At 42.3% G+C, this 22846-nt stretch overlaps 1 protein-coding gene across 1 annotated transcript in view; it reads right to left on the reverse strand.

The window, feature by feature from the left end:
* Positions 1-1241: 1241 nt before the first annotated feature.
* NETO2 (neuropilin and tolloid like 2) overlaps positions 1242-22846 on the reverse strand; it is a 41183-nt gene continuing 19578 nt past the window's right edge. The window contains exons 2-9 of the mRNA XM_035119434.3: positions 15674-15730; positions 14273-14413; positions 10622-10870; positions 8857-8901; positions 8635-8762; positions 6029-6257; positions 4706-4819; positions 1242-1910 (exon numbers count right to left, since the gene is read on the reverse strand). Of these exons, the coding sequence (XP_034975325.1) occupies positions 1330-1910; positions 4706-4819; positions 6029-6257; positions 8635-8762; positions 8857-8901; positions 10622-10870; positions 14273-14413; positions 15674-15730 (1544 nt within the window). The 3' untranslated portion in view covers positions 1242-1329. The remainder of the gene's footprint in view (positions 1911-4705; positions 4820-6028; positions 6258-8634; positions 8763-8856; positions 8902-10621; positions 10871-14272; positions 14414-15673; positions 15731-22846) is intronic.

The following is a 22846-nucleotide window of genomic DNA, read 5'->3' on the forward strand; positions in this document are numbered from 1 at the left end:
TTGAATTTAAATAGTGTTCATGTAATACACACATCATAAAAAAGTTGGCCTAGGGCTCGGCTCAGCTCTGCCATACAGAGTAATTTGAATTCTTGCAACACAGGGGGGGAAATGTATTTCTCAACAACCTGCATCACCAAAAGAAAGCAAAAGATATTTATTCCACCAACGACATGTGCGGGGAGAACGCTCAGACTGCTTTAGGACACCAACATTGCTGCAAATCTTTTGAAAGACACGGGCCAATATTCTTTCACAGTTAAGTACCTGCAACAATAATGTTTGCACCATGTTAATATGGCAGAAATGGCCTTTCAGCAGTTTTTGAAATCCCTGATGTATTGCTGCAAGAAGATAATACAAGTCATGGTCTAAACGTTGTTAACACATTTTTCTGATAACCGTCAAACAAATGTTGTGGTGATGTCTTACCTGTGCTTAGCACGAAGTGCTATCAGTGCATGATAGGATGTTAACACAACTAGAGATTTGGTGTGATGCTGAAATTACCAATGGATTTTGACTGCCAAAGACAAAAAACTTGATTTCCCCAAAGGAACCGAGTTCAAAGAAAAAATTAAAAATGCTTTTAAAAGGCAAGAAACCCATTTCATTCATTTCCCCTACAGAACTTGGAGGTCCTGAATATTTGTGCTGGTATGATCTCCTTAAAATCTTGTCCCGTTGTCACCAGAAGCAGCCGCCAGTACACCATTTATTTGCTGGCATAGAAAGCCTTAGGACTGGGCTTTAAGGAGTCAGTAATTAAAAAGGCAGCGATATATAAATTAGATAAGATGAACCAGATGGAATGCAGTGTAACTCATTTGAGTCTTAATTGGCACTTAACACAATAACTCTAGCCACAATTTGACAAATTATAATAACTGCTTTCAATGTTAAGCTATATGGTGTTGTACCCACTTATTTTTTATTATTACTGGAGTAATTAAGCTTTTGACTCGAAGACGGAATGAAACAAGGGAGAGAGTATACACTGATTTATATCTTTGTGTTTGGTGTGTGTTTGTGTGTGTGTGTGTGTGTTTAAAAAATGTCATGTAGCTGAAGCCTCATGCAAAACCTGTTATTCTGTTATTCTGTTCTCCAAGCAGATGGGCAGTTTCACAAGGAAAAAATGATTTATGAAGAGTTTTTTTTTCAGGGGGAAAAACAACAACAACCCTAAAATAAATGAGCTAAAAAAAAAGGAAAAAAAAGAATGAATACACATGTCTCCATTGAATTCCGTATGGTACATTTTTGTACATTCACATACATTATATTTATATAATATTTACACACACCCATTTCACCTTCAAAAGCAGATTAGAAGTCCATTGATAATGAGCCTTGGGCAGCGTCCTCTCGACCCCTCACGTAGATTTCGCAAGGGATCTCTTCCATCACCCTGTCCTCTATCACCTGCTCTGGACACTCGTGAGCCTGTTTGAAGGTATAGCTACTTTTTTTGAAAGTGCTATTGAAGGTCTTCATTGGCTGAGGTTGTGCAAAATCGTTGCGGAAAGGAAGTTCCATGGAACTGAGGTTGGTCCTGCTTTGCTTTACAGTTGCGGCCTGCGAGCCACAGTGATGGTCATGGATGCACCTCGAAGCTGTTGAGGAGCGTCTCATTTTCTGGTAGTTCTCAAGTTCTTCAGACAGGTCGGCCAAGTCGGCAGAGATCTCTTTGTCTCTCAGCGAGAAGAGCTCGTAATGAGGAGGGTCAAAAACCTCCTGGAAACCAGTTTTGTTGAACGTGGTTTTGCAGGCCATCACCTTCTTGCGGGGCTGCTTGACCTGCACCAGGATCGAGATGATGAGAAGGACCAAGACGATTCCTGAAGTAATCCCAATTATTGTCCCATGGGTTTTGGTGATTTGCTCAAACAGCCCTGTTTTTTTCTTTTCTAAAAAAAAAGAAGAAGAAAGAAAAGAAAAGAAAAAGGGAACCAAGCAGCAACAAGCAATATTAAGACTGTCATATGACAATATTAAGTCCATCACCCAACAGAGAGGGAGAAAACCCTGCACTCTGCTTTTTTTAAAAAAAAATCCAACTTCTGCTGCTGAGCTGTTTTACATATTCTATCTGCTATCTTTCCCCCATTTCCTCAAGGTTGAACCAGTGTGGAGCAGAGTAATCTTCACCCAGGAATTCTAAAACTTAACAAGTTCTTTGTGCAGCTTCTACAAGCTCCAACTTCTTCACTTGTTTTATGTACGCAGGAGCTGCTTATGCGGGAGATTATGGTCGCAAGCAGGGCAACTAACTATGAGGGCAACGCTACATAAGAATACATGCAGAGCCTTCTGGATCAGGCCATAGGCCCATATTGGCCAGCATCCTGTTCTCGCAGTGGCCAAGCAGTGTCTGTGGGAACCCGACAAGAATGGTTGGAGTGTGCCAGTTTGCATTTCTTAGTGCAGGAAGTATTGATCTGATGTGTAGAGATCTTTCCTATTATAATTAACTCAAGAGGGTTCTGGAAGCTTCTCTGTGTGAAAGAAACAAGCAGAGGGTTCATGATGTTTAGGTATACCTTCAGAGAAGCTGAGTTAAACTGGTTCTGTTATCTCTTTCAGGCAAGGTCATGCTGGCTAAAAAGTAGGGCCAGAAGGAGCCTGGGTTTCAATTTCTCATTCTATCTTTTTCCTTCTGGTGTGGTGTTCTGTATATAGTGTTAAGGTTTAGACTTAAGTTATTGTAAATTTAAGTTACGTCTGCTGCAGCTGGATTCCTTATGGACAGTGCCAATCCTGAGTGTATTGGATTTGTGACCATTATGCTCTTTTGCCTTCAGTACCAGTAAAGCTCTGCTAGATGAAATATTAATTGCTTCTGGTCTATTTCTGGGGAATCCTGCAATGTGTTTAAGTTGTTACTCTGCTAACTATACATTGGAATCTACTCTGGATTAACACTGAGTAGAATTTCACGACAGAGTATAAGAGCAGTCTCCCCTCCTATGATTTCCTGGCATTCAGGAACATTGCTGCCTCTAACCCTGGAAGCAGAGCATAGCCATCATGCCTAGTAGCCACAGACAGCCCTCTCCTCCTTTTATCTTTGTTTTGATGACTGGGGGGTTGGGGGAAGGGACGGGCACAACCTCAAGCTCTAAAAGTTAACAACACGTGACAAAAACCATATACAGTGGTATCTCGGTTGATGAACACAATTGGTTCCGGAAGTCTGTTCATAAACCGAAGCGTTCATAAACTGAAGCGAACTTTCCCATTGAAAGTAATGGAAAGTGGATTAATCTGTTCCAGACAGTCCACGGAGTACTTAAACTGAAGCGTTCATAAACTGAAGCGAACTTTCCCATTGAAAGTAATGGAAAGTGGATTAATCCATTCCAGACGGGTCCGCGGAGTACTCAACCTGAAGCGTACTTAACCCGAAGCATGGGTGTATTTGGTTCCAGAAGTCTGTTCATAAACTGAAGCGTTCATAAACTGAAGAGAACTTTCCCATTGAAAGTAATGGAAAGTGAATTAATCCGTTCCAGATGGGTCCGCGGCGTTCATAAACCGAAAATTCATAAACCAAGGTGTTCATAAACCGAGGTTCCACTGTAGTGATGTGAGCACTTCATATGGAAGCACACAAGATGGCACTAGCGGATTGCAGTAATTTTATATATCTAGCTACTGGTACTTAGAAAGGGGTGGAAAAGCAAGCTTTAGAAGAAAAGGTCGTTCTTCTGTATGGCAAGAGGCATGAGCATGAATAAAAAAAGATATTCAGAAGGGGTATAGTGACATTATTATCTCTTGGGTATTAAAAAGAAAAGTCCATTCACATCTACAGACAGAATATGAATAGTAATTTATTTCAGCCCAGAGGATGGTGTTTGGCTCCAGCCACACAACAAACACTAGAGCAGATTTCTGAACTGAAAGGACACAGGCAACATATACAGAAGCATCATAATCGTTGCCTAGAGAATTGTTGGTAAAAAGGCCACCCCGACTAGGATTGATTCATGCTAGCAAGCTGGAGGTTCGTTAGGAAAAAAGATTGTTGTAAATGATCCAGAGTTGGTCTGCGACTGATTTATTTTTGTTAAGCTATAAAACAGGAAACCGAGTCACTGTGAGCAGAGAGATATAGTGTTGCGCAGTAAGTGCATCTGTATGGTTTACTAACTCAAATGAAGGTGCTTCAAGGTGAAGAAACAAGTCGCAATTGATACCGAGCTAGAAAATCCAGAAGCTTAATACATAAATAATCCAGAATTGCACTTCAAGTTTCATGTGCACTTTGCCTTATAAAGTTTACGTAGGCAGATCTCCATTAGGGAGAGTAATTTTATTAAATTTTGATTTTTTTTTTGCTTATACAGTGGTACCTTGGTTTAAGAACAGCTTAGTTTATGAACAACTTGGATTAAGAATGCTGCAAAACCGGAAGTAGGTGTTTGTGAACTTTGCCTTGGAAGCAGAACCTGTTTCGCTTCCTGTTGAGTGTGTTCCACTTGTAAATTGAGTCCCCCGCTGCTATGGGAAAACATGCCTTGGTTTAAGAACGCTTTGGTTTAAGAATGGACTTGCGGAACGGATTAAGTTTATAAACCAAGGTACCACTGTAGTATTTTGGTCTCTGAACCTGACCTTGATTCATTTGAGAGATGGGGGGGGGGAATCAGAAGGCAAAGCCAGGCAGCCCCAGTTGCCCCTCATAGCAACACACACTCACCTTTGCAGTGGTTTTCATCCCACGGATATGCACAGTTTTGAATGCCGTTGCAGACTAAAGAATTATTGATGCACATGTTGCTATGGCAAAAGTATGTGCTGCCTGAGCAGGGGGCTATGAAGGAAGGGGGGAAAAGTTATGAGTTACCCAAACTTAAGAGTGATAGATAGTCACTTCAAGTGCTTTTCTTCTAGGAAAAAAAGTGCCAGTACTCTCCATGAACATATTACAGTAAGTGCCACACTTTTAACCAGTGCAGGAAAAAGGTGCTGGTACTGAGTACCCTTGAGTACCCCCAACAACCCCCCCCAAAAGCAAAGCACTGGTTGCTTCATAATTGGACTTAGAATTTGAGGAAAAAAGAAGTCTTCTGCATGCTACAAAGTGGCACATTTATAATAATCCCACAGCTGTGACTACTAAAGTACAGCATCAATCATGCACAATCACACAGAGTATTTATTCAAAGCAGCATAACAGTGCTATTCTACCCTCTTCCCCTGGCTATGATATTTCGGTGGCGTTTATTTTGAGGGTTATTTTGTTGTAAATACAAGTGGTATTCTAGCATTTTTCTCTATTGTGCTTTTCCCAGTCTAGTCAGTTGTTGAAAATGGCCCATGCTTTTAGTTGTGAGTCATATTCTCTAAATTATAATACTTTTTGCCTTGTTGTTTATTGAGGCTTAAAGTGTAAAGCTGATTATTAAGGTCAACAACCAATTAGGTATCACATTAATGCAATTTAAAGTTAATTACACTTCTTGCTATTTCCAGCTGTTCTTAACCATGAGACTTAGTTTAAGGAAGGCAGTGACTCCAAAGTTTCCAGGAGACTGCACTGAAGACTAGATTTGGATCAAAAGCGGTCAACGATTTCAGATAGACTTCCAGTTTCAAAATGCCTGATCTATTAAAGAAGAAACCCTGTTTCCTTCAATACTTTAAAAGCCACATTAATTATTCATCCTGCAGTTCTGCCACAAATAAAGGAATGGGACTTTTCCAAACACAGAGGTCAACAGCCCCGCTCTAAAAAGAGAACACAACACTGCAAAAGTGCAGCTGTTCTATAGCAAGGCAAAGCTTGCAAATGGCATCTGAATCTCGCAATCTCCTTCTCTTAAAAGTTTCCAGCTGATGAGTCTTACACAATATTTTATATGGTTTGGAGTCACCCACTAATATATAGCAAAAGTAGTGTCTGTAAGCAGTTGTTGTCAATTCCGTACATTTATGGAGTAAACAGCAAACAGCTCTGAGTTTAAAGTTCTAAACAATATTTTTCCATAGTTCCGAAAAGGATGCATTACAGTACACTTACGGTCCACGAATGATGTGAAGAGCATTCTGAACCTGCTCAATCTACTGCCTTCGTCGGCCCACATTCGTACCACCCCGATTCCGGTCTGCAGCATCACATCATTAGCCACCGTGCTGCAAAACTTTGCTTTCAGGTTTTCGATAGAACTGCTTCCATCATACACAGCCACAAAGTTTCTCTTGCATTCATTTGAATGTTCCATCTGGTAGTCAAGAAACCTCAAATATATCTGTTGGTAAGGGGCAGGGGAAAGCTTTTAAAAGAAGTAATAATAATAAAAACTGACAAGCCAAATATGCAAACATTATTTTCGATTTTAAAAGTTTACACATTTCGTTTAGATGAAAGGGGCAGACAGCTTGTACTGTAAATATATTTTAGGCATGTATAAATATAAACTTGCAATTTCCAGCTATACTCCTTACCCCACCATTCTCATACAGTCATACCTCGGTTTAAGTATGCCTCGGTTTGAGTATTTTCAGTTTAAGTACTCCGCGGACCTGTCTGGAACGGATTAATCCACTTTCCATTACTTTCAATGGGAAAGTTCGCTTCAGGTTAAGTACGCTTCAGGTTAAGTACGGACTTCCGGAACCAATTACACTCATACTTCAGGTTAAGTACGCTTCAGGTTGAGTACTCTGTGGGCCCGTCTGGAATAGATTAATCCACTTTCCATTACTTTCGATGGGAAAGTTCACTTCAGGTTGAGTACGCTTCAGTTTAAGTACTCCACAGACCGTCTGGAATGGATTAATCCACTTTCCATTACTTTCAATGGGAAAGTTTGCTTCAGGTTAAGTACAGACTTCCGGAGCCATTTGTGTTTGTAAACCGAGGTACCACTGTAATAAGCCTGATTTTTTTTAAAAAAGATAGTGACAAACAGCCATTTCGTGCTTAAATAAACGTGGTACTTTTGTAGACAGAAAAAAATATATTTTCCTCAGACAATTCACGCCATTAACTCACCTAGTCACATCTGCATTTACATGCATACCTGTCAGGGGTACTGTCTGGTTATTAGATGGATATTTATTTCCTGATGGAATTTTAGCCGTAAAGTGCTAAAACACATGCTCCCAAACCTTAGCAAGATAAGCCCAGTAGCATTTTGAATCCTGACAAACTGAGAGCTTGATACACCATAAATAATCCAATCAAAGCACTGCGAGTTAGGAAGATAATTCAATTCAATAAGCGCAGAACTGAAGATATGCATTCCAGCAATATTCAATGAAATTTATAAATAAGCACCAGATATTTCAAATATAGATGAATCAGGAGGGATATAATTTGATTTCTTACTCTTGGAATACAAGCTGCAGTGTCAATAGCTTACAGTGCTTTAAGATTCATAAATCAACGTGAACAGCAAGTATATTGTTTATACTCCCTTATGCGCTACTCTTAAATAGTTTTTTTTAAAAAGCTCCAGAGAATGTTTATGGATGTGTGTGTATGCTGTTGTCATGGTCCTACCTAGTTCTGGCTATCTAAATTGTGGAGGAACTTATGCACAGCATCAAGCCCTATTCAAATTAATCTGCAAGTTTAACCCCAGATTGGGTGGAGATGTTATTGAATGTTAACCAAGAAAATAATTTCCCATCATAGGCATGTGTAGAGAAGATGCACTGTGGTGTCAACTAGAAAACGATGCCAAAATTTGAATATGTAAATTGAAGCTAGGTTGGTTACAACCTCACATAATACAACAGGGCATGCAATTTTGTAAATGAGAAGACTATTTTGTTGCACCCTCAAATAGTCAATAACCTGCAATAGTAAAATATAGATCTGAATCAGAAAACAAATTAAAACTGTAGCAGAATGACCCTGGCACAACCAGATTCCATGAGATTTTGAAAGTTATGTAGTTTAGGAGCTACCTAGCAAAGCTTATTAAGTTTGGATAGAAAAGTTCGGTTACAAAATGTAACAGTGGTGTCCATTAAAGCACTGATGAATAGTTTCCAATATGTTGAGCAGCATAGTATTTTAATTGAGTAAGTTGTCTTGGAAGCATGCCCAGAGCTAGGCCCAGGGTGTTTTGCTGCCCTAGGCAAAAGTGAAAATGCCCCCTGTTGGCATACATGGTAGCTTGGGGAGTAAAAAGAGGTGGGCAGCAGTGGTTGTGGGTAGATCCACCACCTGAGGTGACTGCCTCATCCCACCTCAGGGGTCCGCTGGCCTTGGCTGGCCCCATAGCAAAGGGATTTCTCTGATAAAAGAATATGATTTCCATGTATTTGGACCTACCTATGTTAAATATAAAGAACAGTAACGCCGAAGAAGAAAAATAAATCAGACATTGGAGCCAAGTTGGAAGAAACCATATTCAAATATTTATATCCATCTTTTGACCCCCCACAACCAATAATGGTTGGTTTCTAAACAGCAGAATGGGTCTGAAAAAGTAACACTTTTTTTGTGCACCAGAAGCAGTCTGTGAAACCAACATCTGTCTTTGTTTCTCATTACCACCAACAGGTAATTAATTTAAATGAACGAGACGCAATATGCAAACCATTACTAATGGCCATTCCCAGCTACTAATGACCTGAGAGCTCATTACACAGTGAATGATTTGGAGGGCCCACCTTGGCATTTGGAGTGGCCTTGATGGTCCATATGCAGTCAACAGCCTGCCCAGGCTTTGTTTTCTCTTCTTGTTCCACCTGACTGGAGCGCACAATCCCATCAGCTCCCGAGAGCTCGAACTGGCAATCTAAAGTGAGGCAGACACAATGCGCTGTCAAATTAAAGGTAAGAGAAATTAAAAAATCTAATATGCAAAAGAGATTAGTACTGCAATACTAGACCTGGGATGGGATTTAAAATACCTCCTAGGTACGTGAAGTCAGGATCTGTAATGAAGAAGAAAAAACATAATGATTGGCCTGGGAGAGCTGAAGGTTTAAACAGAAAGACGGACCTTCCAGATGCCAAAAAATAATATGGTACACTAGGACAGTGTTTCTCAACCTTTTTTGGGCCACGGCACACTTGTTCTATGAAAAAAAATCCCGCGGCACACCAACTCTGTGCCGCCCTATATTTAGTTTAGTTTGGAGGGGAGACGTAATCATTACACACACGGGTGCAAAAAGTGCATGGTGTAAAAGTTGGAGTTTAATGGCAAAAGACTGTTGAGGGGTTCCTTTGCGGGTCTGTTCTGCATTATGTCCTTGGCCGAGCCACTCGCCGCCTTCTCCCCGTGCGCGCAGCCCCGGCGGCGGAGTTTCTGCAGCGGAAGGGAACAAACGACGGACCGACCTCCGATCGGTCCCTGTCTGTGTGGGCTGGGGCTTCTTGGTGAGGCTCCCTTTTGAGGCTCCCACATGTGGCTCCGGAGCCGCGGGTTGCCGACCCCTGGGCTAGCAAGAAGAGCACCTCACCTTCTGCAGGACTCCTTGCCGAAGAGGCCGCTCACTCCCGCGCCGACCAAAAAACTCCCGGGCGCCGTCAGCAAGAGGAGCGAGAGCGAGACAAACAGCCGCGTGGTGGCTGTTGAGAGCTGCGCTCGCCCCGCCCCCGTCGTGACCCGGCCGGCTTCCTTTCCGGCGGGTCAGCGCCCCTAATGGCGGCCGCCAGTCACGTGACAGGGCAGCAAATCGCCCTTCTCGTCGCCAGCGTCTCCTGGCACACCAACCTGCGTCCCGCGGCACAGTACTGTGCCGCGGAACAGCGGTTGAGAAACGCTGCACTAGGATATGGAACTGAGAGGAGACAGGTTCCTTATCACTCAGTAACATATGTACCTTACATTTCAAGCTCTATACAGTGGTACCTCGGGTTACAGCCGCTTCAGGTTACAGACTCTGCTAAGCCAGAAGTAGTACCTCGGGTTAAGAACTTTGCTTCAGGATGAGAACAGAAATTGCATGGCGGCGGCAGTGGGAGGCCCCATTAGCTAAAGTCGTACCTCAGGTTAAGAACAGTTTCAGGTTAAGAACGGACCTCCAGAACAAATTAAGTTCTTAACCCGAGGTAGCACTGTAATATGACGCCAAACAGTCATGGGTTCCCCCAAAACATTCTGGGAGCTGTCATTTGTTAAGGGTGCCAAGAGTTCCCCTATTTCCCTCCCAGACCTACAATTCACAGAGTGGTTTAACCACCGGTCCCTCTTCCCAGGGAACTCTGGGAATGTAGCTTTGAAAGGGGAATGAACATGCACACAACTCTAATCATATCTGCATGGTGAGTGGATATATATAAAATGCCAATTTCCACATGTGTATGTGGAGTGAGTGAGTGAATGAACAAGAGAGAGATAATGCCAATTTCCCCATTTAAGGATGATTTTAAGTTCCAAGGCCTACAAGGCACCCTGTCATTCACAATCTTGGTTTGAAATCTCTGCTTCTGACATTTGAAACTGGATAGCTGTGTTTACCCTCCTGCAGTCATGAGCACAAGAACATTAAAAAGAAAGTTCTGCTCCAGGATTTTTATATGCAGCCTTCAACGATAACCAATTCTGAGCAAAATATATTGGGTTAATATTGATTTACCCAACTAAATTCAACACCAGTTGGGCAGAATCTCTAACAGGCAAAGAAAGAAAAGGCTTTTTTTATTTACCTGGTATAAATGAATATTTTGCTTTAAATCCCTGTCCCTCTAGTTCTTCATCTGAGGTAAACTTTATCCACATAAATCTCCCTGTTGACCTAATTAGAGTAGGGCTTTTTAGACCACAGTAGCGATCAATGAGTGGGGAGAAACCAAAAGGTCCATCTCGAACTTCGAGGTGATCAAATCGACATTCAAATGAAGGCTCTATGTAGTACGGTTCATCAAAGGTTAGCTCTATTCTTTGCCTTGGGGCAGCTGTGACAGAGTAAAAACAATCTAGATCAATATAACTTTCAGCAACAATGAATTAAAACAATTTCCAGAAAGACGTGAAGTTTTGTATTTCTCAGCATAGGTGTGGAGTTAATTGCTATTGCAGTCCTAGCATGAATATAAATATAGATCTTCACAAATAGAATTTAAGATGCCTACACAGATGTTAAGTCTGACTGATTTCAATGGTTTTAGCTAACTGGGCACAGGATTGCAGCCTAAACATTATCCAGAACATGCACTCAAATGACACATGTGTTAAAGAGACACATGAGCGCTATGAATGGTTGCCTCTAGATTTGATGCTTTCGTTCTGGAATTTGTCCCATGCTGAAATCCTTAAAAAGAAAAACACACACAGTAACTTTCTTAAAACACCTATTTGCACATTTTAAACCTATTTTACATGAATAATTCACAAGGCTGCAAAAAAACAACAACACCCAAAACAAAACCTCATCAATTCATGCAACAAAGTAACCAAGCCAGCAATCAACAGAAATAAACCTAATACCTAGGATATTACTCTGATTAAAGCACTTGGTTTATATGTGTGTTCCTGGTGCAGGACAAAATAGCCTTTTGCTTTTTTCCTCTAATAAAACTTCTGATGCCACTGATGCAACCATGATGGTGGACTTCCTTCTTTACATGCTACTCAAAAGAAGCTCACCCTGTTTTGCACAAAGAGGGAAAGGCTGAAGCTCAGTGGTAGAGCATCTGCTTTGCAGAAGGTCCCAGGCAGGGCTGGGAGAGACCCCTGCCTGAAACCCTGGAGAGCCACTGCCAGTCAGTGTAGACAATGTGAAGCCAGATGGACCAATAGTCTGATTTGGTATAAGGCAGCTTCTGATGTTTCTGTTTTTCAAACGTCTTCTTCCTTGTCTTGTCCAGATCAATCCAGCTGCTTGTTCGGTTATAGACCTGTTTGATGAACCTCTCAAATGATATGCATAGTTTCTTCTGGAGTATTAAATGGGGCCCATATACCAGTCTTAGGGGTACATCAGTCATCTCTGACAGAACATTCCGTCTGGACCAGGGTATCATCTTTGCATGCCCAGCAAATGATGATACAATACTGCATCCTGTAAATGCATGGGATAGTGGTATAACATGTGACTTCCCAGGCTCAAGGCAGGTGCGATTTATAAGGAGCAGCCAGGTAAACCATTCCATGGCTGCTAGAGCTGTAATGAGAATCTTGATTTCTTCAGACATGAAAAATCAGGCATGGTCCTCCTTTACTGCCTGGTGAAGGAAGCCCTTCCATTTTCCTGGTTCAGGTAAAACTCCTACAACATTCAGTTGCATTCTTACTTCCTGGCCTTGCTCTGGTTGTACTTTGGCAGAAGAGGCTGCTCAAGAGAGGCCCCGTGCCACATCCTGGCATGATGCGCTTCGTAGTTGCCCAGGTCATGCGGCACATGCACACATGTGCAATACAACATGCCCCCATATCTGAAAATGATCACAATGCGTTTAGTCCGCACTTGGGTACAATTTTTGGTGCTTTCATGAAATAAAAGGGAATGGTTGTTGTGAAAAGCTGAGCTGTGCTGCCACACTTTATGCTAGAAATACATAGGATGGAAAGATAAGATTTTCTCTGGTCAAGACAATAATCCTTAAACACACACACACACACACACACTTACTTTGCAACAAAAACTTTGTGCAAGCATCATTCCTAATGCCTTTTCTGGGATTTGACTCAGTGTAGTACCGTAAAGAGGAGTGGGAGAGGGACAGAGGACACAGTAATGACCAGAATGCACCAACACACAGCTCATTTTAATGAAAACCATAGCCATTGTGCATCTGTAACAATGAAACTGGACATCTTTATCTGGCCCGGCTGCAATAAAACATGTCTCTCCCGTATAGCCACAGCAGGTGCTGTAACCCTCCAATGGTTTGACTTTAGCCCCGATGGTGCATTCCTCTATTGTCTCTTGAGACAGACAGATGCCAACAACAACTGATTTAATGTGACCTGATATCCAGGTCAATGTCATGGTTGTGTTTTATTTATGGGATCCATTGCAGTATTGGGGATGCATGCGAATGAGGAGTATTTTCCTGTATCAGTGTTTGAAGTTGGTAGAGAATAATGTATGTGTGTGTATCTCAGACAACATAGTAGCAATGATAAAAAAAAAACCCCACACACGCTGCCCTTGTTTAGTTTAATGCTTTGTGGTGTTTTCATTTAGAGTCCAAGTGATTTATTTACTCAATAGTTGCCTAGATACCTGGACTGTTGTTTCCCTGTTTTTCTTCCCAATGATATCAATATTTGTTGAAGGATATTTAAAAAAAACTGAAACTCTAATCCCTACCTCCGGAATACTCACTATAATCTCCTTGGGGTATTAGAGAGAATAATTAACCCATCCTTCCATGAATTATTCTAGTCCTGTTTAGAAGTTTAACTCTCACCCTCCCTATCAAAGTCTGGCTAGAACAAGGTAGTAGTGATATTTCAAGGGAACCCTTCATTGGCACCAATGGAAGCTCCCCCCGAAATGCAAATGCTGCCCTCAGAGAAGCAATTTCTACTGGATGGTAGCAGAGAGAGAACGGCAAAGTTCTGCTGTTGCAATTTATTTATTTATTTAAACAAAATTGTATACTGCTTGTATGCAGTTAACAAAAAATATAAAACAAAACATTAAAATCATTAATAAAGAGTTATTTAAGAACATCCACAAGATAATTAAAATCAACAATAGGTAAAAATAGGGTTGCCATATCTTAATGCAGAGCAAAAAAGAGGACAGCTTGAGCCACTGCCAGCCTGAGCTGGGGAAAGAGGCACATGAGGCCATGGCGGCAGCTACGTGCCTCTTTCCCAGCTTAGGCTGGCAGCGGCTGTGGTGTGCTGTCAGACTTCTGCCAATGCTTTCTGGATTTTGTTCTATTTAGATGTCACTAAGTTAAGATGCTTAGGGATGCAGGTGGTGCTGTGGGTTAAACCACAGAGCCTAGGGCTTGCTGATCAGAAGGTCGGCAGTTCAAATCCCCACGATGGGGTGAGCTCCCGTTGCTCGGTCCCTGCTCCTGCCAACCTAGCAGTTCGAAAGCACATCAAAGTGCAAGTAGATGAATAGGTACCGCTCCGGCAGGAAGGTAAACGGCGTTTCCGTGAGCTGCTCTGGTTCTCCAGAAGCGGCTTAATCATGCTTACCACATGACATGGAAGCTGTACGCCAGGTCCCTCGGCCAGTAAAGCAAAATGAGCGCTGCAACCCCAGAGTCGTCCATGACTGGACCTAATGGTCAGGGGTCCCCTTTACCTTTAAGTTAAGATGCTTAAGATGTTTTAAACATGCAAACTTTCAACAGTGGAGTACACAAAGATTTAAAAAACAATGTCAATACCTTCTAAAATATAGACACACTCCTGGTTGGGTGGGTAGAAATTAGGGAAGTTTGGTGAAGCGAAGTGGCCTCCGTTGCTTGTCCGTACCCAGTCGCTACACTGGGTAGTTGCTAAGCGGTTACCTCCAATATTCTGCCCACCTTTTTTGAAGAAAACACAAGAAAACAATTCATAATAATTCCAGGATACCTCCACAAACAACAATCCCCCTCAGAAAGGCACGTTCTGAGTACTGGTATGAAGTCTGTGACATTTTAGAGAAGTGTAAAATCTCATTTGTAACCAAGTTCCAAAACCACCCATTAGTCTGAGACGTGAGGGTAAGGTCAGTTTAAATCGGAATCAGCAAAGATCAAATTCCTCAAGGATCTCAAAACCACACTAAATGTGAGCATATCTCTAAAGGGAAAGTGCTTGTTTCTTAAAACTACTCTTCAAGGCTAGACCGATCCCACAGAAAGGGCTCCGAGATTGCCAGAGCAAAGACTCCACTCCATGCTGACTCTCGGAAGAAATACTGTTGCTCAGAGGTGGAAAGGCAGCATAGTGAAAAAAATGAGCAGTGTTGTAAGGAGTGCCCATAAGTGAGACTTCTGTTCCCTTAGACAATTCCTCAAAGATTTCTAGAATTTCAAAAAATGTATATGTTCCGCGTTAGAATGCACACACCTTTAGAAAAAAAATTAACCCCATCCAAAAATTAAGAATTCAGCTAGTTGTTTCTTTTCTCTACAGGAAGGGGCGGCAATCTGCTCTTCCTCCCCAAAGACAGAAGCTTTGAAGGCAAAGGTACATATAATGCATATAAACATCATGCAAAAAGGCTTAAATGTCAACTTATTTCCAAGAAAGCAAGCCAAGTGCTAATTACTCAGCAGTGACTCCCCCCCCCCCCCACGAATGCTTCTTACTCAGGGAGCAATTAACACACACAGCATTGCCTTGTGAAAAAGTTAATTAGCATAGGCCTTTAACAACAAAATGCATATGAACGTGTGTTGAATTGAGAGTTCTTGTTCTTCAATCTCTATGGTTGCGCTTATCACAAAACCACCCCAGACACAGCTGCCAAGTTTTCCCTTTTCTCGCAAGGAAGCCTATTCAGCATAATGGAATTTCCCTTAAAAAAGGGATAACTTGGCAGCTATGACCCCAGATATGCACTGTGGCCACAAGCTCCCCACTCTTCTCATTGTGCACCAGCTTCCGAGCAGAGATCCTGGTTCACATTAAACCAGAGTTCCCTGTTACATCTGAATTAGATCCCCCCCCCAGCTTAATGTCGGTTAACTAACAAGGATAATAAACTAGGAACAACATTTAAAATTACATTAAAACAAATATATCAAACTTTTTATGTACCGACATGTAATTACAGCAAGCGTTCACCAGAGAAGTACCTTGAGTCTTTTGGGCCACAGCAATTCCTTCCACGACAAGTATAGTTATCAAGAACACTGGTGAGAAAAAGAGAACAGAAAAAAACAACAACATAGATCTATAAATATAGCAGGAGGCGCTGTATCTTAGCTTCACACCCATCCTGTGAGGCAAGTTTGGGTATCTCAGGGTAACTGGATCAATATATTTATTTAGAAGGGAACACAAAGTGAAATCCCTCGGCTACTTCATCACTGATACAACTCCCCCCCCCCCCACTACAACCTTAATTTTCACTAAGTGTTGGGTTTTTCTGAACCAATAAAGGGACCAGTGCTGTAAAATTCCTCTGGCTATTATGCCAATACTTCCGTTCAGACCGCTTTCTGAGATTTATTCAGTGTGTGAATAGCAAATCACATTGAATAACAAATTCTGTACAGAAATGGCCCTGTATAATCAGCATTGATAATAAAAAAGGATTAAAGACATTCATGATTGATGGCTGTGCCATCCAAGAGATTCTTGATTATTAATGACTGTACCATCCGAGAGAAATCCTGCTGAGACAAGTGGTGGCTGGTGCCCATTGATTGGGACTGGTAGGGCAGAAGACAGGGAAAACCCACAATGGGCAGAGGAAGAGCCAACGAGAAGCAGAGCCAACCATCTCCAGTTTTGTCCTCCTCCTCCTCCCTGCTTCCAGAGCTCCAAAAAGATACATGCAATGGCTGGACAGATCAATGACTGGAAAAACCCGCTAATAAAATTTTCCCAGATAGCCAAATGGGCCCAACTATGTATTATTTTTTTAGTCCGCGGGTAATCTCTTGAGCTTCTGATCGCTCAGTATTCATATTTAGTAAATTACGAACAGCAGGCAATATTTTGGAAGAGTAAGTTTTTCATAAAGTGTGAAAAACTCTGGTAAGAGCTCTTCTGTTATATAATGTAAGTTATTACTTTACAGTACAGCCCTATGTGTGCCTACGCAGAAGGTAAGTGTGTATAGGCACAAGTAAACCATACAGGTAGTCTCAGGTAAGTGCACCTTTCCCTCACTGCCAGTTTCTATGAAAATGACTTTGTTACCCAACGATATCTGAGCAAGATTGCTTATGTTCTGCTTCCCAATTTCCTTGATAAGCTTTCCTTCTGTTATTACTCTCTTTTTTTTAAAGTAATTTTTATTAGTTTTACAGGTTACAAAAAGAAAAAATATAAAAAAGATACTTTACATAGACAAATTTTCCACCTTCTTTCCCCCCCCCTCCCATGGGCCCTCCCCTGCCACAGGAGAATCCCATGCAGACGAACAGTTGAAGATGGTTCATTTTGTGATCGGATTTATGTCCCCCCCTCCCCCACCCCCCAGAGCCCCACCCCTTCTGTTATTACTCTCTCTTCATAAGGTGATATTTTCTAAGCCACTGTGTGCAGAAAAACTTTATTCAGATCCCAATGAGCCTGCAATAATATTGCCCGGGGAAAAGGTCTGGGTGAGCATCAAACCTCTGGAGGTCTTAATTTTGAAAAAGTAGTACATTGAAGCACCACGTGTTTCTCTTACTCCACCCCAGGCATTGCCCCTCTGTTGTTTCAGACACATGATCAGAAACAGGATCTCTGTTTTACTCGTCATACGACCTGCCACTTTCTGTGAGGTCAAAATATTACCTCTGTAAGAGTGCAAATAGTACGACATTGAACAAAATGTATATTCTTCTCTGACAGCTTGATTTCCCTGTCTCCAAATATCAATATTCTTGTTCCTGAGGCTATTTTGGTAATAATTGGGTGCTTCATCAGTGCCACACTTGACTTCCCCTAATATATGTACCAGCAGCCTTGTGGGACATCTTCAGGAGAAGAAAAGGCTAAGGAGTAAACCCTACACGAATCCACAGTGGAGTCCCTGGGGTTTTTGGGTGGTGTCTTCTACACCTCCTTCCAGCAACTCCTGCAGCCAAGCTGGTGCCAAATGTATTGCCTAGCTTTCCTTTGGACCACATCCGCAAGGCTGAGGGGTCTTGTTGTCTGGGCAGCCCAGGAACCTTCATACACACTGCCCAGGCTTCACACTTCGGTGCTGCTAATGCAGTGGATAGATTTCACCCCCAGAGGCACACTCTATTGCAGGCATCCCCAAACTTCGGCCCTCCAGATGTTTTGGACTACAATTCCCATCATCCCTGACCACTGGTCCTCTTAGCTAGGGATCATGGGAGTTGCAGGCCAAAACATCTGGAGGGCCACAGTTTGGGGATGCCTGCTCTATTGTCTCTCAAGACAGATGGATGCTAACTCCATTTATATCTTTCCCCAATGATTATAAATCTTTATCTTTTGAAGGGTTGCTTAAATGGATTTTTTTAAAAAAAAATTCCACTTAGTACCCTTTTCATAAACAACTCTCAATCAAGTTGAAAAGCATTCATTGCCAAAGAGAAGCCCGCCATCAGCCCAGAAATACCATGCCAATCACACCATTTTATTGACACCTTGGTTGAGATTAAATATGCACCTAACCTACCTTGTTCATTGTTAACTGGTCATTAGTTGGGGAAGGGAGTATTTCAGTGACAGAGCACATGTCCTGCATCAAAAGGTCCTGGGTTCAATCCTTAGCATCTCTGAGTAGGACTGGGAAAGACTCATGATTTCAGTACAAAGCACCATCCTATGTTTCTCCCCAAACTTGGGAACTACAACTCTTCCAGCCTCCAACTGGGGCAAGGGATCACCAAGGTGGGCTGCTGTGAAGATGGCAACAGCTGATGCTACTCTAGAAAGCTTTCTCACGTACTCTCCTCAGTCTCACACTACGGGAAATTCAGTTCATATCCATCCAGTCCATGTAATCCAGGCAGAAACGTAAAGCAAGCTCACATTTTGTAATTGGGGAAGATAGGTACTGGATAGACTTAGATTTGGATGGAGGGGAGGGAGGTAGGGTTGCCAGACTCAATAGTGGACAGGACTTCTGTGCCTTTAATTGCCCTGCTCTCTTTTGAGTCTGGAAACCTTAATGAGAAACCAGCAGACCCTTTGCTTGGAAATTAACAAAGGGTCTGCTGGTTTCTCTTTAAGGTTTCCAGACTCAAGAGAGAGCAAGGTAATTAAAGGCACAGAAGTCCTGTCCTCTATTGAGTCTGGCAACCGTAAGGGGAGGTTGTAGCCTCCACCTGCCCCTCCACAGTAAAGGGTAGGTATCCTGTTAAAAGGATCAAATGGGGATCCCTTGGGGGCACCCCTATGTGATGTAGGTAAGTCATAGGGCGCCCCTCCTGGTTGGGTTTACCCTCAGCCCCACTTTCAGCAGATGAGCTGGAGTGGATTAGTGGTGGCTTCACCCAATGCCTATTGTCAAACTTTCACATCTGTAATCAATAAAGTTGTGGCCTTAATTTATCCCATAAATCAATATACTGTGTTTTGTCTGGTTATTTCACCATGGGTACAGGGTGGTCTCTGGGCCTCGTCATGCAATGGCTTTTTGACAAAACCAGTGTTCTGTCCACTATTAAGAAACATGCTGTGAGGCTGTTGATTGTATATTTGTGTGCTTCTGCTGAAAACTGATTACTGTACTAGGATACTCAAGTAACCAGCAGCTCTTGGGTTAAGAACTCCTGAAAACTGCAGCAGTATTTGCACTGAACCATCACTATCCAGAAGGCAGGTCCAGAGAAGCGATCCATCCCTGATTTAGTGCATGCATTAAAGTAGTATTAACTAGCATTATTCAATTAAGCCAATTTTTATACATATTTAAATGGACGTGGATTTGCATAATTATTATTCCTCAGGGGCAGAATTCCTCTTCTTCAGCATAAGTTTTTTCACTAGCTTGTCTCAATGTTCCTGCAACCATTCTGTGTTGGGACTGTGCCTCTTCAGTTTTAAGATTCAGCACACGGCTCGCACCAGATAGATGTAAAGTAGCAGTAAAACATTAGGCATCCCACCCCAGAGCACTTGAATAAGGCATCTTCAATGTTTGTTTTCGGAGATTCTGGAGAGCCTTGGACTGTTTCATGATTGCATGGATTATAATCTTCCTTGAGAGTGAAATGGAAATGCATGTGAACATTATACCACTTCTCAGCAAGAAACCCTACATAGACCTGGGGACTGAGGATAAGGCTTATCACATTGCCTGCAAAGCAGCAGGTATACCAGCATTGCTGCAGGTCTAACCCAGGACTGCATTGGTGCAGAATGAGCTGAGCCATCAAAGGATGGAAACTTAAATCTCAGCCAGCGCAGTTTCCTTAGGGAACTAGCAACAGTTATTCAGCACTGCATGTAAATCTTAATCCCCCCCCCAATATTTTTTTGAGAACAATAAATAAAACTTTTGTACAGTAGAATTACTGTATAAACAGTTGTCTGCTGTGATTTGCATTGTGCTTAGACTTGAGCTTCCTTCTACCTGGGTGGTAACTACTGAGCAAGGGATTTTATAGGACCCATGACTGAGAACACCAGGTGCAGCGGCATTGATGAAATTAAGCAGGTGCTGCCTTTATTATTTTACTGGATATGAAACCCCTGGGAACCCAATGTCAGAAGACATATACCGGTATATATTTAAAACACATTTTATTGCAATAAAAAACAGAGACTGTCGTGGGAATCTGAGTTTTTCCTTTTCCTTTTTAAAAAGTATATTGGATATGTGTAATGCATATATGCAAGATACATTCGTTTCTTAAAAATTAAAACACAGAGCAATTGATACTACCAGCACATGACTTCCTTGCATCAGATATCCCACTGTGTTATGAATTTCTTTCCCAGGTTATCATCAGTCTTGCTTTTTCTTACAGCTTTTTGATGACCCACATTTTCTTTTTCTGAGCTTCCCCTCACACTCATGACTCCAAAGTTAAGATGGTTTGTGGTTAAACCACTGAGTCTAGGGCTTGCTGATCAGAAGGTCGGCGGTTCGAATCCCTGTGACGGGGTGAGCTCCCGTTGCTTGGTCCCAGCTCCTGCCAACCTAGCAGTTCGAAAGCACGTCAAAATGCAAGTAGATAAATGCAAGTAGATAAATAGGAACCGCTATAAATAGGAAGCACTTTTAAAATGTTTATTCCTGCCCGGCTGGCAAAGAGTTAACCCACCTCCAGCCTGACTGGCATAGAACTCTGATGGGGGCGGGACTGTGCCCGGTTTTAAAAAAGGAGGGAGAGTCGGTTTGGTCAGTTAGGAGGGAGAGGGAGGAAGGTGTGGTGTGATGTTATGTGGTGGCTTATATGAAGACAGTTAAGAGGCTAGGAAAACTTAAAGTTAAATGTTTGACTGAGTTTATTTTGTACAACTGGAACAAAGCTAATTAATAAATGACACGTTAAAGAATCACTTATGTTTTTAACACAATAAAACTTCATCTCTGTTTTTGCCAACAAGAGGTCCGTCTGTATTTTTCCAGCGAGGTACCAGGACTCACAGCCGTGGTGGCTCAAGAGAGGGCAAAACTCACCTCAGGCAGGGAGGTGGCGGTTTGTGTCCTGAAGTTACACGGAGGAGGCTTAGACGGGTAACCTGAGGAGCCAAGGAGTTGCCAGAGTGCATAGGGCAAACTTCTACAGTGGGGGAATCCAACTGAGGGAGACCCTTTACTGGAGGCAAAGGGGTTATTCCTGGGGGACAGCCTAGAGTTTCTTAAGGTACCAGGCCACGCAAGCTGGAAGGCTCTCCTTACTAAGAAACCCATCAGTAAAAGGGGTTGATTTTTGAGGCGGCAGGAGCAGAGGGTGGGTGTTTTCCCCTCTGGATTCCTGTGTCGCAGTGATAGTAAGGTAGAGTGGGACCCGGGTCGTCACATTTTTGGTGGCAGCTTCGTGATCGAAATTCAAAGCTCACGCGCCTAGTTTGGTTTGAGTCTGTCAGGATTTTCCTGTGAGGAAAATGACTCACGTAAGAAAACCCAGAGAGGCAAAAGGAGATGAAAGAACGGAAGGGGCTGAGGGAAGCCCAGGTTCTGAGGTAGAACTGATGAAACTACGAATTGAGATGGCCCGAATTGAAGCTGAGAGGGAAAAGATAGCAGCTGAAAGTGAGAGGGAAAAAGCCAGAATTGAAAGTGAGAGAGAAAAAGCCAGAATTGAAGCTGAGAGGGAAAAGATAGCATCTGAAAGTGAGAGGGAAAAAGCTAGAATTGATAGTGAGAGGGAAAAAGCTAGAATTGAAGCTGAGGAGAGAATGCAGTCCGAGAGGTTAAGGGTTCAATTAGAACAGGACAGAATGAAGCTTGAAGAGATACGTTTGCGATCAGAATTAACTAGTAGCCCAGTTAATAATGATAGTATCGCAATTAATTTAAAAAGGTTCCCCAAATTTGGAAAAGACGATAATGTCGAATCGTTTCTATTTACCTTCGAACGCGTTTGTGTGGAATTTCAAATACCTGAGGAGAACTGGATGCTTTATTTAAGACCTCAAATTTGTGGGATACTAAGTGAAATTTATGCTGACCTGAGGGAAGAAGAGCTGTCAAGTTACCAAGTATTTAAGCAAAGGGTCAGGGTTCGATGTGGACTCACGGCTGAACAAAGCAGAAAGGCTTTTCGTGAGGCAAAAAAGGAACATAAAGAGACTTATGCCCAACTAGCTAGCCGCTTAGATAAGTTACTTGACAGAGGGATTCAAGGGAGTGGAGTGAAGGACTTTGATGAGTTAAAACAATTAATTTGTTTAGAACAATTTTTTAAGCAAATCCCTAGCAATTTACGTTGGTTCTTGAGGGATAAAAAACTGAAAACTGTGGCAGGGGTTGCTGAGGTCTTAGACGAACTACAAGGAGATTTCAATGAAATAGCATTCCCAAAACACTCACAGAAGGGTAATCCATGGAGAAACCGAGAAAATAAAGACAGGCAAGAAAATTTTCCTGTCAGGGAATCAGTTTCTGACAAGACAGGGTCTAAGAAAATCACTTGTTTTTTCTGTAATCGTGAGGGCCATGTACGTGCCAGGTGCCCCCTGCTGGTTAAGTCGCAAACTACACCTACTGCAGCTAAACAAGTAAAACTGGTAATGCAGTCACAGGAAAATAGCTCGCCTCAGACAGAAGGTTCAGAGAAAGCAGACAGTCCAGCTGAGACTACTTCTAAGGTCTTGCAGGTCTGGAGGGCTGAGCAGGAGTGCAACCAAGATTACATGGAGCCAATTGAATTAAATGGTCA

The sequence above is a fragment of the Zootoca vivipara genome, chromosome 6 (assembly GCF_965207765.1).
Source record: "Zootoca vivipara chromosome 6, rZooViv2.hap1.1, whole genome shotgun sequence".
Classification (NCBI taxonomy): Eukaryota; Metazoa; Chordata; class Lepidosauria; order Squamata; family Lacertidae; genus Zootoca; species Zootoca vivipara.